The following is a 13,933-nucleotide window of genomic DNA, read 5'->3' as shown; positions in this document are numbered from 1 at the left end:
AGAGGATACATTTTTGTGTCACATTCTATTATAAAAACAGAATTACCTTCTGACATAATACAGTCTAGGAACTGAAATGTTGAATAATCAGACTAATATGTCCTTCTAGCACTGTTTAAATGGTGTGTCCCTTGTAACAACAGGTATTGTCTGAAACAAAATCATCATTCCAGACAAGATATTAATTATTATCACAAATTCTCCTCAGTAACGACAGTTGTAGTTTCTCCTACCTTAACATGTCTTTTTTCACTCCACATATTAACAGTTTTTAAAAAATAACACAGCATTCATATTTGTCATAGTGATACTTAGATATTTTACCTTCTTCTCAATCTTAAGACCCATTTTATTCATCAATTCTGTTTGATCTTCTAGTTTCATATTTTTAACATCTTTGCCTTCTGTTTATTAATCCTGAAACCTGCTAATACGTCAAGTTCTTTTAATTTGTCCATTAATACTTCAATTCCTTTTAAAGGATCTTCCAGAACCAACACCAAGTTATCTGCAAAAGCCCTTAACTTGTATATTCCTTTTTTAATCTTTATTTCTTCAATCCTCTTATCGATCTCTATTCAGTATTTCAAGAACCAAAATAAAGAAGAGAGGAGATAATGGGCATCCATGTCTTGTTCTTTTTTTATAACTCACGGGTAGAGTTTTGATAGATTTCCATGACTAATTATTTGTGCTTTCTGTGAAGTGTAAATTGATCTTATCAATTTTATAAACTTCTTGTTAAAATTCATATCTTCCAAAACTTTGAAAAAGAAATCCCAGATCAAATTGTCAAAGGCTCTCCCAACATCTAAGAAAATCAATCAAGCTTGTTTTTCATTATGTTCCTTCAATTATTCCAAAATGTCCAACACGTTTCTGATGTCCTTTAACTGTCTTTTAGGTAAAAAGCCACATTGATCCTCATGAATAAATTCTTGCAAAATTATTTTCCGTCTATTAGCTAGAATCATTGTAAACATCTTGTCATTATTAAATAATGATATGGACCCACAGTTTCTTGTTAAAAGTAAAATCTTGTTCTTCTTTAGGTATTAATGGTATATTGGCTGCTTTCCAGCTCTCTGGCATCTTTCCTTCCTGTCGGATTAGAATTCATTGTGTTTTGTAAAGGTTGTAAAAGTTCATCCTCAAAACATTTCTAATAAGAACCTGATATCCATCTTGTCCAGAAACCAAAGCATAGTCACTTTCAATGCAAAAAAAACCCTACTGTAGTGTTGAACTTTATTTTTCATGTTTTCCTATATTTGTTATTGTTAGTTGTGAAGTCGTGTCCGACCCATCATGACCTCATGGACAAAGTTCCTCCAGGTCTTCCTGTCCTCTACCATCCTCTGGAGTCCATTTAAGCTCACGCCTACTGCTTCAGTGACTCCATCCAGCCACCTCGTTCTCTGTCGTCCCCTTCTTCTTTTGTCCTCAATCTTTCCCAGCATTAGGCTCTTCTCCAGTGAGTCCTTCCTTCTCATTAGGTGGCCAAAATATTTGAGTTTCATCTTCAGGATCTGGCCTTCTAAAGAGCAGTCAGGGTTGATCTCCTTTAGGACTGACCGGTTTGATCGCCTTGCACTCCAAGGGACTCGCAGGAGTCTTCTCCAGAACCATAGTTCAAAGGCCTCAATTCTTTGGCGCTCAGCCTGTCTTATGGTCCAACTTTCACAGCCATACATTGCAATTGGGAAAACCATAGCCTTGACTACACACACTTTTGTTGGCAGGGTATATATTATCCTATATTAGACAACTTAATTAGTCAACATTATTCACATAGAACAGGGGTGTCAAACTCAATTTTATTGAGGGCCTGCATCAGGGCTGTGGTTGACCTTGGGGGGCTGACTGTGTGGGTGTGGCCATCTTGACACCACTCACTGGGTGGTGTGGGTGACTGGATGAACATGGCCAGCTTGACACCACTCCCCAAACTACTGGCATGTTTCCTCTTCGTATTGGGTAGACTGGGCCAAAGTGACACGGATACACTGGGCTGAAGTGACGCTGGCTGGCCCCTTATATTTTCCAGGACGGCCCTATGATCCAGATCTGACCACATCGCGGACCAAATCCGGCCTGCGGACCTTGTGTTTAACACCCCTGACATAGAATGAAAACTTATTATTTCCAATGACAACTATGGCATGTTCACTCTTGGTTACCCTGTCTGCACTGTAGATCAATGGTATTTTGGAGCTTCCTGACAGTCTATGCCATGCAGATAGAGCATCCAGTTCACCTAGGCAATATCAAAAAAAAAAGAGAGAGAGAGAGAAGAAGACGACACCTGTTAGCCCTATCAATATCTGAAAATATTAAAACAAATTTCACACAACTCTCTCCTTTGTAATTTTCAGAAATGTTTTTAGCTCTTTTTCTAACATGCCACTTTTGGAAACCCAGAAAACAATGGTCCTCTCTCATGTAAGAAGATTTCTGAACCTTCCTTCCAAAGCACATAAGAAAAAGGCGTCCCTTTAATTGTCCTGTCTCCAGTGTACCATTTTGAGATGAATCGTGCCTGTTAAAGGGCAAGGGAAAGAGAAGAAAGTTTGTTATGCAGCATGTCTCCAAGGATATTTATTTGTAGGTTTCAAAAAATTGGTAAGATTTCTAACTCCTAATCTATTTAATAATTACAACAAAAATACAGACAATCAAAATGTTAACAAAAGAAAAATTAATGCTTTGGAATTTTGCTGCTGGAGAACATGGTTGAGAATTCATTGAGTGAATGGAACCATAAATCATTCAATGCTTGAGGAGATCAAGCTAGGTTGCTCACTAAAAATAATAGTAATGAAGCTAAAACTTGGATATTTTGGATACCTAGTGTGGAAACAGGAAATCTTAGAATAATCAAAGGCAGAAAGGATTCAAAAAAATAAAACATCTAGTTACAATCATGGCTATTAGGTTATAAGAATTCAAGGAGGCACTTCCTAGCAAATTCTTTTCTATTGAGCCATAATGAATTAGAAGCAACTGAATGATTGGTTTGAATAGAAAAGCAAGTTAGAGGATAGAAAAGTAAGCAATATGAGACTATACTACCACTCTAAATTATATTGCTGCCCTAGGAAAGTTTGGACCTTAGGAAAGTTAGGAACAGATTTATAGGGGGGGGGGGGTTTCAGACTGTTCTGATTCTCAGAACAAACTCTTCCCTTTATGTCTAATACTGTTTCATCATACTTGTAATTCCTATTTGTTTTTTGTTTTTTAAAGTACATCCTGGAAATCTGAAGCATCTGCTGTATGCCAGCACTACTCTACCTAATCTTTAACATTACGTCTCTGGTTGGGGATTCAGCTCAGTACTTATGAATCACTTGTTCCATGATTAAAAGTAGGGAAATAAAATAACCCCTTCACTGTTTTCCTAAAAATCTGATTTTGTGCTTACAAGGCTTTACAAACCTCCTATGCCTGTAGACATGTATTTATTTATTTGACAAATGTACATAGTCACAAATGAGACTTTGGTGGCATACAATAAAACAGTTTTTTTTAACTTCAATATGTAATGATGTGTATACTGAATGGAAGTAATAACCTGTATTTTGGGACTTTTGCTATATCTAATTCTTTCTGTTATTTTTTGTCTTAGTTGCAGCCTAGTATATCCTTACATTTAAGATTGCCTTAACATTTAATGAATACGGTAATCATAGCCCTATTACAACAATCTGACATCATTATGTGATTAATCTGATATTAATATTCTAGTAGAATACGATTTAAAATTGGTGACAGATTTCGAATATGGAGTCTGTTCTATATGCACGCACCTTTGTTAACATGTATATAGAGAAAAATAAGTATTTCCAATTTGGAAAAGTTTGGAATAAAGACAGCTTTGTGATTTGGTGGAAACGACAACTTTGTGATTTGATCTTTATTTGTTTTTGGTATGTGATCAAGCTACCTAAAGGTATTTGTTTCATCCTGTTCATTCACTTTTTATTCTGTTCACGATCATTCGATGCCCATTCATTCTTGATCTTATCTTTTCTTAAGTGCCCATTCTCAAATAATTAACAGTCACCCTCATATAACAAAGTTGGTAGAAGCATGCTTTTTCAAGCAGCTGTTTCCCTTCCTTTGACAAAAGTTCATTCCTTGCATCAAATGATACACTATCCACTCTTTATCAGTATTGGTAAATTTTGATTTTTTAAAAATCTATTTTTCCATGTTTAATAAACATTCTGCCAAAATAGATTAATTTAAATAGATTAAAATGAACCTATTTACATTCATTTTACCATTTATGTATAATCTACAGATCTTGCCAAACATAACTTGGTCTTCAATATATTTATTTTCAGATCCATATTTCTTATTTTAACAGTAATTGAAATCATTCAGCTTCTCAGCCAATAATATAATTTTGTATGCATTTTCATATCCACAAACAAAATCCCTCTAATATTTGTCCCTTATGTATTTATCCATAAATTCATTATATTCCTAATGTGCATCACATATCCTTGTCTTATTCTTTGCTCAATACTAAAGTGTTCAAGAAATACTATATTTTTCTTACCCATGCTTTCCTTCCATCATACTGCACACCTACCATATCCAATAACCAATTGTCAATTCTATTCTTTAAAGCTTAATAACTTGTATGCAACTTAAATTCTAATAACCTTTCAGTCAGAATTCTACAAATTTGTTTCTAGGCACACTTCATGAACTCTGTAGGGTTGGGAGTGGATAGAGCGGTTAATGTGATACGTTTGTGTTCAAGAATGCCATTGCATAATTTGGAGACTTCAGTTGCCAAAATTCTGATAAATGATTGAAATACTTATTCATCCAGGTTGGGGAAAGTCTGCATAATCCATAGTTCAGGGCATGGTCTGCTTGCATTATTTCTTCCTCTCCCTCTGTCATTCTCATCAACATTGACTTACTTACAGAAACCCTAAAAGCAAACATTTAGTTGAAGTTTACCTATTGTCTAGGGGGAGAAATTAATTAAATTGCATGTTTTAGAAATTCTGGAAGTGCCTTTTTAAAAAATTGCAGTTATTATTGAAGAATAAATAAAATATGTTTTATTAAATCTGGGTGCAATTCAAGGTGCTGGTTATCAGCTTTAAAGTCTTCATTGCCCTTCATTGCCGTTTATTTCCGGTCACATCTATCTGACCCATCAGAGTGGGGAGGCAGGGAATGTTGCGGGTCCCATCCCCGAGGGAATTATACCTGGTGGGACCCAGAAGAAGGGCCTTCTCTTTGGTGGCTCCCTCTCTCTGGAATGTCATTCCCCCAGAGATTAGAATGGCCCCCATTCTAATACTCTTCTGAAAGGCGCTGAAGACCTGGTTCTGCCAGTGGGCCTAGGGAACCCAGAGTGGGATTGAAGCCCATTAAATGGCACCTGTCACCGAGGTGGGTTGTGTGTGATTTTGTTATATTGTACTATATTAATTTATTTGATTCTTTTTGTTACTTTTTATTGTTTTAAATGTGATTTTATATTCTGTAAACCGCCTTGAGTTGCCATGGGCAAATAGGCGGCAATATAAATTCAATAAATAAATAAATAAATAATCACATCCAAAAAGAATACATTGAGAAAATATACCAGCATTTATATTCTATTTTAGATTTCGTAGAAAGACAGAGAAGAATTTTCAAACAAAGTTCTTGAAACATAATGGCATTTTATCCTTTATATAGGAATTATGGAAATATACATTCGTTACTTAACTGTATATTTATTGTACAGGGATGTGAACACAATACAAACCAACTTCTGGGCATTTCTTTCTCTTACATTAGCTTTCCATGACACAGTATAAACACAGTTATAGCCAGCTCAAGTTGTCTGCTTTCTGTTATGCACAAAATCAAAACTTTTGTTAGCAATACTTGTGTTTTGCTGCTGGTGATAATTTGTGAGTTGTCCTTAGGTTATTTACTAAGCCTTTGATCCATGAACCTAGCCATTTCATCTTAAAAAAACCATGGTTTATGACTTATTTTAAACCAGAACACAATGGCTTATTTAAAAATTATAATTAAAACATGATTTAATATAATATATAGCCATAGGTAAGGATTTACGCATCATGTTAAATCATATGTTTATTCCAAACAAAGAATGCTGTTATGGTTTAATGAACAAATCATGATTAAAACATGGCTTGGTGTGATATATGAACATGGGCTTTAATCCAGTTTAATTATAGGTTCACTCAAAAAGAACACTACTTTATTGAATGAAATATGGTTAATAAAATGATGTAGCATGATGTAAGAAACCTTTGTGGAAAATGTTATAGTCAAATTTTTTATGATTTAGTTCATAATTTCACATTAAACTGTAATATGATATGCTTGTTGAGTAGTGAACCCAATCACGCTTTATTGTTTAGTGCCAACCAGCCCTACTATGCATGTTAGCTTTCTTTTAATTTAGTATTTAATATATGTTCTCATACCAATAGGCTACAAGTAAATTTGTAATAAACATCTAATAGTTTAACTTAGCAGTTATTGCTATTTTGAAAAGACATACTTTATGCTTATCTGCTTGTTCCAATAAAACACTTATAAATCCTGTTCATAGTTGGAGAATGCTGGAGAAGATCTCAAGGATGGGGTATGCCGCTATGAAGGAGCTGTTGTGATACTCGATGCTGGAGCTCAGTATGGAAAAGTCATAGATCGCCGGGTCAGAGAACTGTTTGTCCAGTCAGAGATTTTTCCTTTGGAAACGCCTGCTTTTGCAATTAAAGAACAAGGATTCCGGTAAGATTGATCCTTATATTAGTTGTATGTATGCTCCATTAACAGTTTTGTTTCATCTATGAGATCATAGATCAGAAAGTTACAGCTTGTATCCTTCAACTGTAAAAGGCCAAATAATCTGAAGAAGACTACTTTTCAGCTTTTAATTTGTATGCAGGAATCTTAGACTCTACCAAAGTGAGTAAGATTAGAAAATATAAATACTCAGATCCCTATCAAACAGAAGACTATCTAATTGTGGGGTCAATGATTAATTTTCCCTAAGACACACTGGAATTGCTGTGGAAGGCCAAACCAATAGATTAAACTTAATTCTGCCAGCAGCGCCCGTAAATTAAGGGAGGAGGAAGCACAGAGCCTCATCTTGCCTCAGCCCAGCCATCATTCTGTTACATTCGCAGAAAAGTTCTTTCTCTCCTCAGCCAAATAAAGGAGTACACTTGGATTCTGCTTCTGCCTCCCACAACGCTTATTACATTTCATTTTATAACTTCCAGTGGAACTAAAATGGGCAGGACAGGGTCAGCCAAAGAATGTGGCCTGAGGGCCATAAAATGCCTAGCTCTGGTCTAATTCCATTTAAATGAAAAATGTAAATTACATTAATTAGTCCCATACATTTATCTATTTCCTATTGCATCACACTGAAATTAATGGCAGATTTTAGAAGGGATTTTTGGATGAAATCTTGGCACCCAAGATTTCATGGAATCACATGTTGCTCTATTAATTCAGGCAGTGAACTCCTGATTCTCATATTTGAGAAAATATATGTGGTATGTATCCCAGGCTATATGAACTGTGATGGATCAAACTAAAAGCTTGTCTACTTCAGCATTCTGTTGTCAATGGAAATTGACAGTGACACTTGAGTAATCTGGATGATTACTCCTTTAAAAAAAGATGAAAAAGAGGACATTGAAATACCAGCCTAAAAGACACAAGAAAATTAATAGTTAACTACTAAAATGTCATTCCAAAATGAATAGCCCCATAATTTGCCTACAAGACACTTGGTCCTGTGGCCTTTTAAAAGTTGCCGAATTCAAGAGATAATTGGGGCCAACTATGATAGGATTTTTGGTTCTTTTCAGTTCCAACACTTTGTGTACATTCTATTAAGTAGTAACTGAAAACATTTACACGAGAAGCAGAGATAGTGTGGAGCTGACTGATGAAGCTGAGTATCATCAACATGCTAAAATCAGTTGAATTCTATCAAATGAAATATTTTATAACATTTTGTTTTAATGTTTAATGTTAACATAGAAACATACCCATCTTACCATTCCCTGCTTGATAAGCAACATTATGTGGAGTATGGAAAAGGAATAAGAAATAATAAACCAATGGAAGTGATAAAAGATGAAAATAAAGAGAACTAAAACTAAATTGCACCAATATCTTTTACTGTAGTTCATACTTTCTATCCTTACAAACTATCCTTGTTTCCAACATATGGAAAAAGTCAAACGTTTTTGAGTTTCTCTTTTTAAGATCTCTTGAACACCATCCAAATACAGCTTTTTCAGTCTTTTTCTTCTCCCTTGCAATTAAATGCTTATTCATTCTTTGTATTGCCAAACCTTCTCAAAATATGTACACCCTGACCACTCACCATTGTGTTAAATCAGCATTCACGGAGCATCTATTTGTTCCTGAATTCTCTGTTATATATAGGGAAGATTTTCCCCCCATGACCTGAGAATCTAAGAATAGAAATAATAAGTGGCAGCTATCTAGATTTCATCTAAGTATAAGGAGAATTTCCTGATCTATACAGCAGTAGATAATCTACTTATGGAGACTGTGAGTTCTTCATCTGTGGAGGATTTAAGGAAGAGGCTAGATAGCCACCTATTATGGTTGGTATAATTATCTTGCACAATGCACAGCATTGATCTAGATTAAGCCAGCGCAGCTCTTAGACGGGAAAAGACATTTGCTACATTAAAAATAATTGTGGATCACAAAAGAATAACTGGTGAGCCAATCAGTTGCTTGGTGGCTAGAGGCATGGCAGCAGTGATGCAGCTACCAATCTCTCCAGTTGAGACTTGGAATCATTGCAGGTGCCCTGTGGCATGTCTTTCAGGGCAGAGATGGCAACAAAAACTAGACAACATATCCTTCCTGGTGGCAGTGACATTTTGAGGCAGTAATTTGAGTTTTCAACAAATACCTGCAGGATGAGACTGCTTGACGGGCTGCATGTTGTACAGCTCTGTTCTCGATGATCCTTTAAGCTCTACAATTCTATGATTTTATGAATCTGTCTCTTATTATTACATTAATACACCTCTTAAGCATCCATTTCTGTTGCATTCAAATTACTTTTCCTTTCAGTTTCCTTAACAAAATGAACAAAACGCTCTCTTACTGGAGCTCTTTTTACTTCTTTCAACATTCATTCCTTACCACGGACCACATACTACCCACTAAATGTATCCAAGCATTTGTACATCTTAAATATTTCTCCATCCTTTTCCCTATTATTAATTAACATTTTACCAAGGCAACCAATGCATCTAACTTCTTTAGTTCCTGAACATCAAAGACCACACAAATTAATACATTTACTGATAAAGTTTGCATACCTAAAATTCTTGTGATCTTTTAAACTCTTTTCATCCTTTAATTGGATGAAACTATATGTCATAAGGCAACAATTTTTGAACCAAGATATCTCATATGGCCTAACTTACACAACGTATCCAAACTCCAGGTCCAGTGACTCCCGAGGGAATGAAATTTTGGCAAGTTGCAGCTGCTTCAGTGTACTGGCTGTTGCTACAGTCACATGGTCTTCATTTTCAATGACAGTTTTCAGCCAATCTCACGGAAGGGAAGGGAAGGGGAAAGGGAGAGGAGAGGGAGAAAGGAAGGTAGGTTGTTTTGTTTGGTTTGGTTGGTTGGTTTCTGCCAGATTCTCACAAATATACCCAATGGGGAGTACTCATTCCTACTCCCACTACTTTTTTGCCCACTCTTGGTCATTCTGTTTCTCTGTTTAGGTAAGGAAATTGCCCAATGGGGCACAAATTATATTACAAGATAAAAGCTGGACTTTAAGCCTGTTCACTGTTTTGTAGCAGAGAGCTATAAATGAAATGGGAAAAAAACAAATGTTATAATTTTCTCTTAAGTCTTGTTCATGGTACTGTTAAGTAAATTTCTATTGAACAGGAAGACTCTTCCCTTTGAATGGTGGGGCACACATACAGTATTTTGCCCTTCAGTAAAGTGTCAAATGGTTCATGAAGTTTCCAATTGGGGTGACAGGAACAGTTCTGTTTCTCCGCATGCAGCTTCCTGTAGTCTTAGCAGGAGCAAACATTGGCCAGTAAGTGTTGCTTTAGCATGGCCAGAAATAGGTTTGCCATGACAACATAAACCTTCAGGGTTACATAAAATAGAACAAATTATCCAGATTCAAAGAAAACAAGGATGAGTAGGCCAGCCCTGATTTCTTATATCACCCTTTACATAGACAGACTGACTAGTTATAATGGAGGGCTCTGTCTACAGAGGCTCTTAAGGTAATTGATTTTTGATGGTCCTCAACTATTTGAAGAGCCTCCAAGGATACAAAAGTTGTTCTAGCCCAATTTTATTGAATTCAGGAAGGTCAATACGAGGAACAATTATTTCCCTGCCCTCAAATGGAGGTAGCGTGTGTCAATTTTATAAAATACCTGAGGAGGGCTATTGATTTCCCTACATTGCTTCAAATTTGTTTTTAGCTGATAAAAGATTTCAGTGTTGGCAAATATACATGGGTATGTTTTGTTTCTTTGATTTGGAAGCAGTATTATATAAAAGGAAAATGATACTTTCTGTGTAGATGTTTGCTTGTTCTCCTAAGGGAATATTTATGTTTCTTTTCAGTTCCATTAGTCACTGGATATAATCATGATTTGTTCATGTTTGATGGAAAAGTAACATTAGTATACAGATAGTTCTCAACTTATGAATCTAATAGAGCCTGGAATTTCCATCTTAAGTCGTGATAGTCATAAGTCAAGGCACCCATGTGACCAATCTGGTTTTATGACCTTTTCCCCAGCAATCATAAAGCAAACACTGTGCTTGTAAAGTGAATACTAAAGTCATAAAGCAAACACTGCAATCAGAAAGAAAAACTCCAGTCCTAAAATGAGTCAATTCATTCCCATAGGTGGATTTTGGCTGGAAAATGCCAGAAACTGGCAAAAAATGTCATAAATCGTGATCATTCAACAGCCATAAAAGTGAGCCAGTTGCCAAGCATCTGAAATGCGATCTTCTGATCACTCTGTGTGTTTATGTGTATGTGTGGTGTGGTGTGTGCATGCTGCCATTGGAACTCAGAAACTGGGTTCTAAGTATCTTTTGGGGGAATCCGTCGTAACTTAGAAAGTCACTAAGCAAGGATTACTTGTAGCAATAGCACTTATATACTGCTTTACAGCCCTCTCAAAACAGTTTACAGAGTCAGCAAATTGCCCCCAACAATCTGGGTCCTCATTTTATCCACCTCGGAAGGATAGAAGGTTGAGTCAACCTTGAGCCTGGTGAGATTTGAACTGCCAAATTGCAGGCAGCCGAACTAGCCTGCAGTACTGCACTCTAACCACTGCGCCACCGTTGCTCTTGTAACCACTGACTTGTACTCTACTTGTAGCCACTGACTCTAACTTAAATATAAACTATGGTCAATGACTATATTAAAGTATACATCATAATAATGGAGGGCACTGAACACAGCTTGTGCCTAAGCATGAATATATAAAGTCATCCCAATAACGTCTCTCTTCTCTAAACTCTGTAGCTTGAAAATAAATCTGCTACTTTGTTTAAAGGGTCCAAAGCTTTCTGATATGGCAGGTGTGTTGATAGATTGGAGAACATAATGTGAAGAGTTTTCAGAATCATTGCTGGGCGCTTGCCAATTCATGGAATGCTGTCAACAATGACAAAGCATAGATTTATCAGAATAGTAAATGAGGAAAAAGTAAACATCAGTTGAAAGAAATTGAGGTTTCCCAAATCATTATTTATTAAACTGTATTGCTATTAGCCTATCCTAAACTAAACTTCACCGGGATCCAAAAGAAAATAATGCCAGGAAAGGGTCTTATATCCATTGTTCTACAAGTGAAAATGCCCTACTGAAAATTCATTCACAATTGCAAAATTTGTTCCAACATTGGAATATACTGTAAAATTGGAATTATCTTTCTCCTTGTTTCTGACAGGGCACTAAGTCTAAATAGGAATCTCTGGAAGTACTTTAAATTTTAAAAGGTTTATTAAGCTAATGGAAAGTGTTTTATGATTTGGTTTTCACTACTATGGTTGCTTTATTTCTTTTTATATTATTGAATATTTTTTCGAAATCCATTGTATCCTCATTAGATTTTCAGTAGTTGTGAAGGTAATTTAGGATTGACTTTCAGAAATTATTTACAAGAGATTCTACTGGTCCCAAGGCAGCCGCAGAGAAGGCCTTTGCATAGTTCAAGCGCACTATAATGTACTGTTGATTCTCTCAAAATACTTTTTGTTAGCTAATTGTCTTGTAGGGTTTTCTTAGGAGAAGTTGTTGGGAAGTAATGGGCTTTAGCAGAACCATAACAATAGAGAGAGATAATGATATTCCATTATATTTGTTTTAATGGAGAAGTTAATGGTTTTTAATACACATATTGTTTGCCTTTTGTATTTTCAGGGAAGTTGAGATGTTTCATATTATTGACAGTTCTGTATAGGGTTAATGAGTATCAGTGAGAATGAATTTTTCTTGTATGACTGAAAAACAACAACTCGGCTCTAGAAACTTAGATTTTGCTGAATGCTGAACAAGCTTAAAGGAAAAATTCCCAAATTAAATATGCCACGTTTTAGGTTTCGTGTGATGCTTCTTGTTTACTTCTTTTGATTTTTTAAAAAGAATTTATTTTGATTTATAATAGTTTGCAGTTTTAATAGATGTAAGATATCTTATATACATGCAGCATTGCCTTTATCAAAGTTTTGTGCAGATTTAGAATGATATATGTTTATTAAAATATTTAATTTCAACATCTTTGTTTTTATAAATTGTCTCTTTCCTTTATAGAGCCATCATCATCTCTGGAGGACCAAATTCTGTTTATGCAGAAGATGCTCCCTGGTTTGACCCAGCAATTTTTACAATAGGCAAACCAGTCCTTGGAATCTGCTATGGCATGCAGGTGCTACTTAACATTTCTACAAATATTTATGATTCTATGGGGTTTTTGGTGTTTGTTTGCCTAATGCCAAATAACTATTCTAATTTGTACTCATGTAATATATGAGAATATTATTTAGAAGTAGACTAAAATGAGCTTTTTAAAAAAGTACGTGTCTTGTTCTCTGCTTGTTACTAATAGCACAATCCCTAATGCAATCTGTGCATGAAAGTTTTGCAGGCCAATCTGTTGTTCTTCATGTGCAGAAGCCTGCTGGGAACTGATTCATGAGCTTTTTGAGGCCATCACTATGGAGAATAATAAAACAGGCATCATTTTTGAAAATAGGATTGCTATGGTTTGGCCTTTCTAATAAATGAATGGTATGTCATTGTAGCCTTGATATTATTTGTAGCATTTCAACACATTAATTAGCAATTATGATGATGGTACAGTTTGCACATCCAAATGTTCTTGCAACTCCCTCCACCACAGAGAGATGTTTTCTCAGAGTAATCCTTCTTCTCTAGTATTATATATAGAAGAATTTAAAACTGACAAGATCCTGCAAATGAAACAAGTGATCCAATGGCATAGGTTCAAAAACGGGAGTGGTCTGGAAAGAAAATTTGTACTGGCTGGGATCAGTTAAACAGTTGTAGTAGTTGGGGTCAACTAAAATAAAAACAAATAAAGGAGATAGTATTGTTTTATGAGAAGTTAACCTGCCCAATCTAAGACATTACCAGCCATGAAGTATATGGGATAAAAGAAGTGTTTTTGATCATTTATTAGTTGAACTCAAAGTGGTTATTTGCTAAGAGAGTTCTGCTTATGGGAAGATGAGTAGAGAAGACATAGCACAAGAAAACAATAGAAGCTGAGTTTTAAAAATACTATGTGATCATGAGCGAGACAAGAAGAATATAGTCAGTCCTTGATATACAACCACA

At 35.5% G+C, this 13,933-nt stretch overlaps 1 protein-coding gene across 4 annotated transcripts in view; it reads left to right on the top strand.

Moving 5' to 3' along the window:
* Positions 1 to 13,933, top strand: part of GMPS (guanosine monophosphate synthase) — a 43,346-nt gene that overhangs the window by 9,189 nt on the left and 20,224 nt on the right. For 3 of the 4 annotated variants that reach the window (XM_034439155.3, XM_034439156.3, XM_087872553.1), the window contains exons 2-3: positions 6,605 to 6,786; positions 12,887 to 13,001. In XM_034439155.3, the coding sequence (XP_034295046.1) occupies positions 6,605 to 6,786; positions 12,887 to 13,001 (297 nt within the window). Of the gene's footprint in view, positions 1 to 3,522; positions 5,422 to 6,604; positions 6,787 to 12,886; positions 13,002 to 13,933 lie in introns of those variants that run through there. The other variant, XM_034439157.3, reaches the window with a different exon arrangement.

Source organism: Pantherophis guttatus, chromosome 6 (genome assembly GCF_059756535.1).
Source record: "Pantherophis guttatus breed Tessera chromosome 6, ASM5975653v1, whole genome shotgun sequence".
NCBI classification, from domain to species: Eukaryota; Metazoa; Chordata; class Lepidosauria; order Squamata; family Colubridae; genus Pantherophis; species Pantherophis guttatus.
Note: the sequence above shows the minus strand (reverse complement) of the source record. Positions and strands in the feature narration are given on the sequence as shown.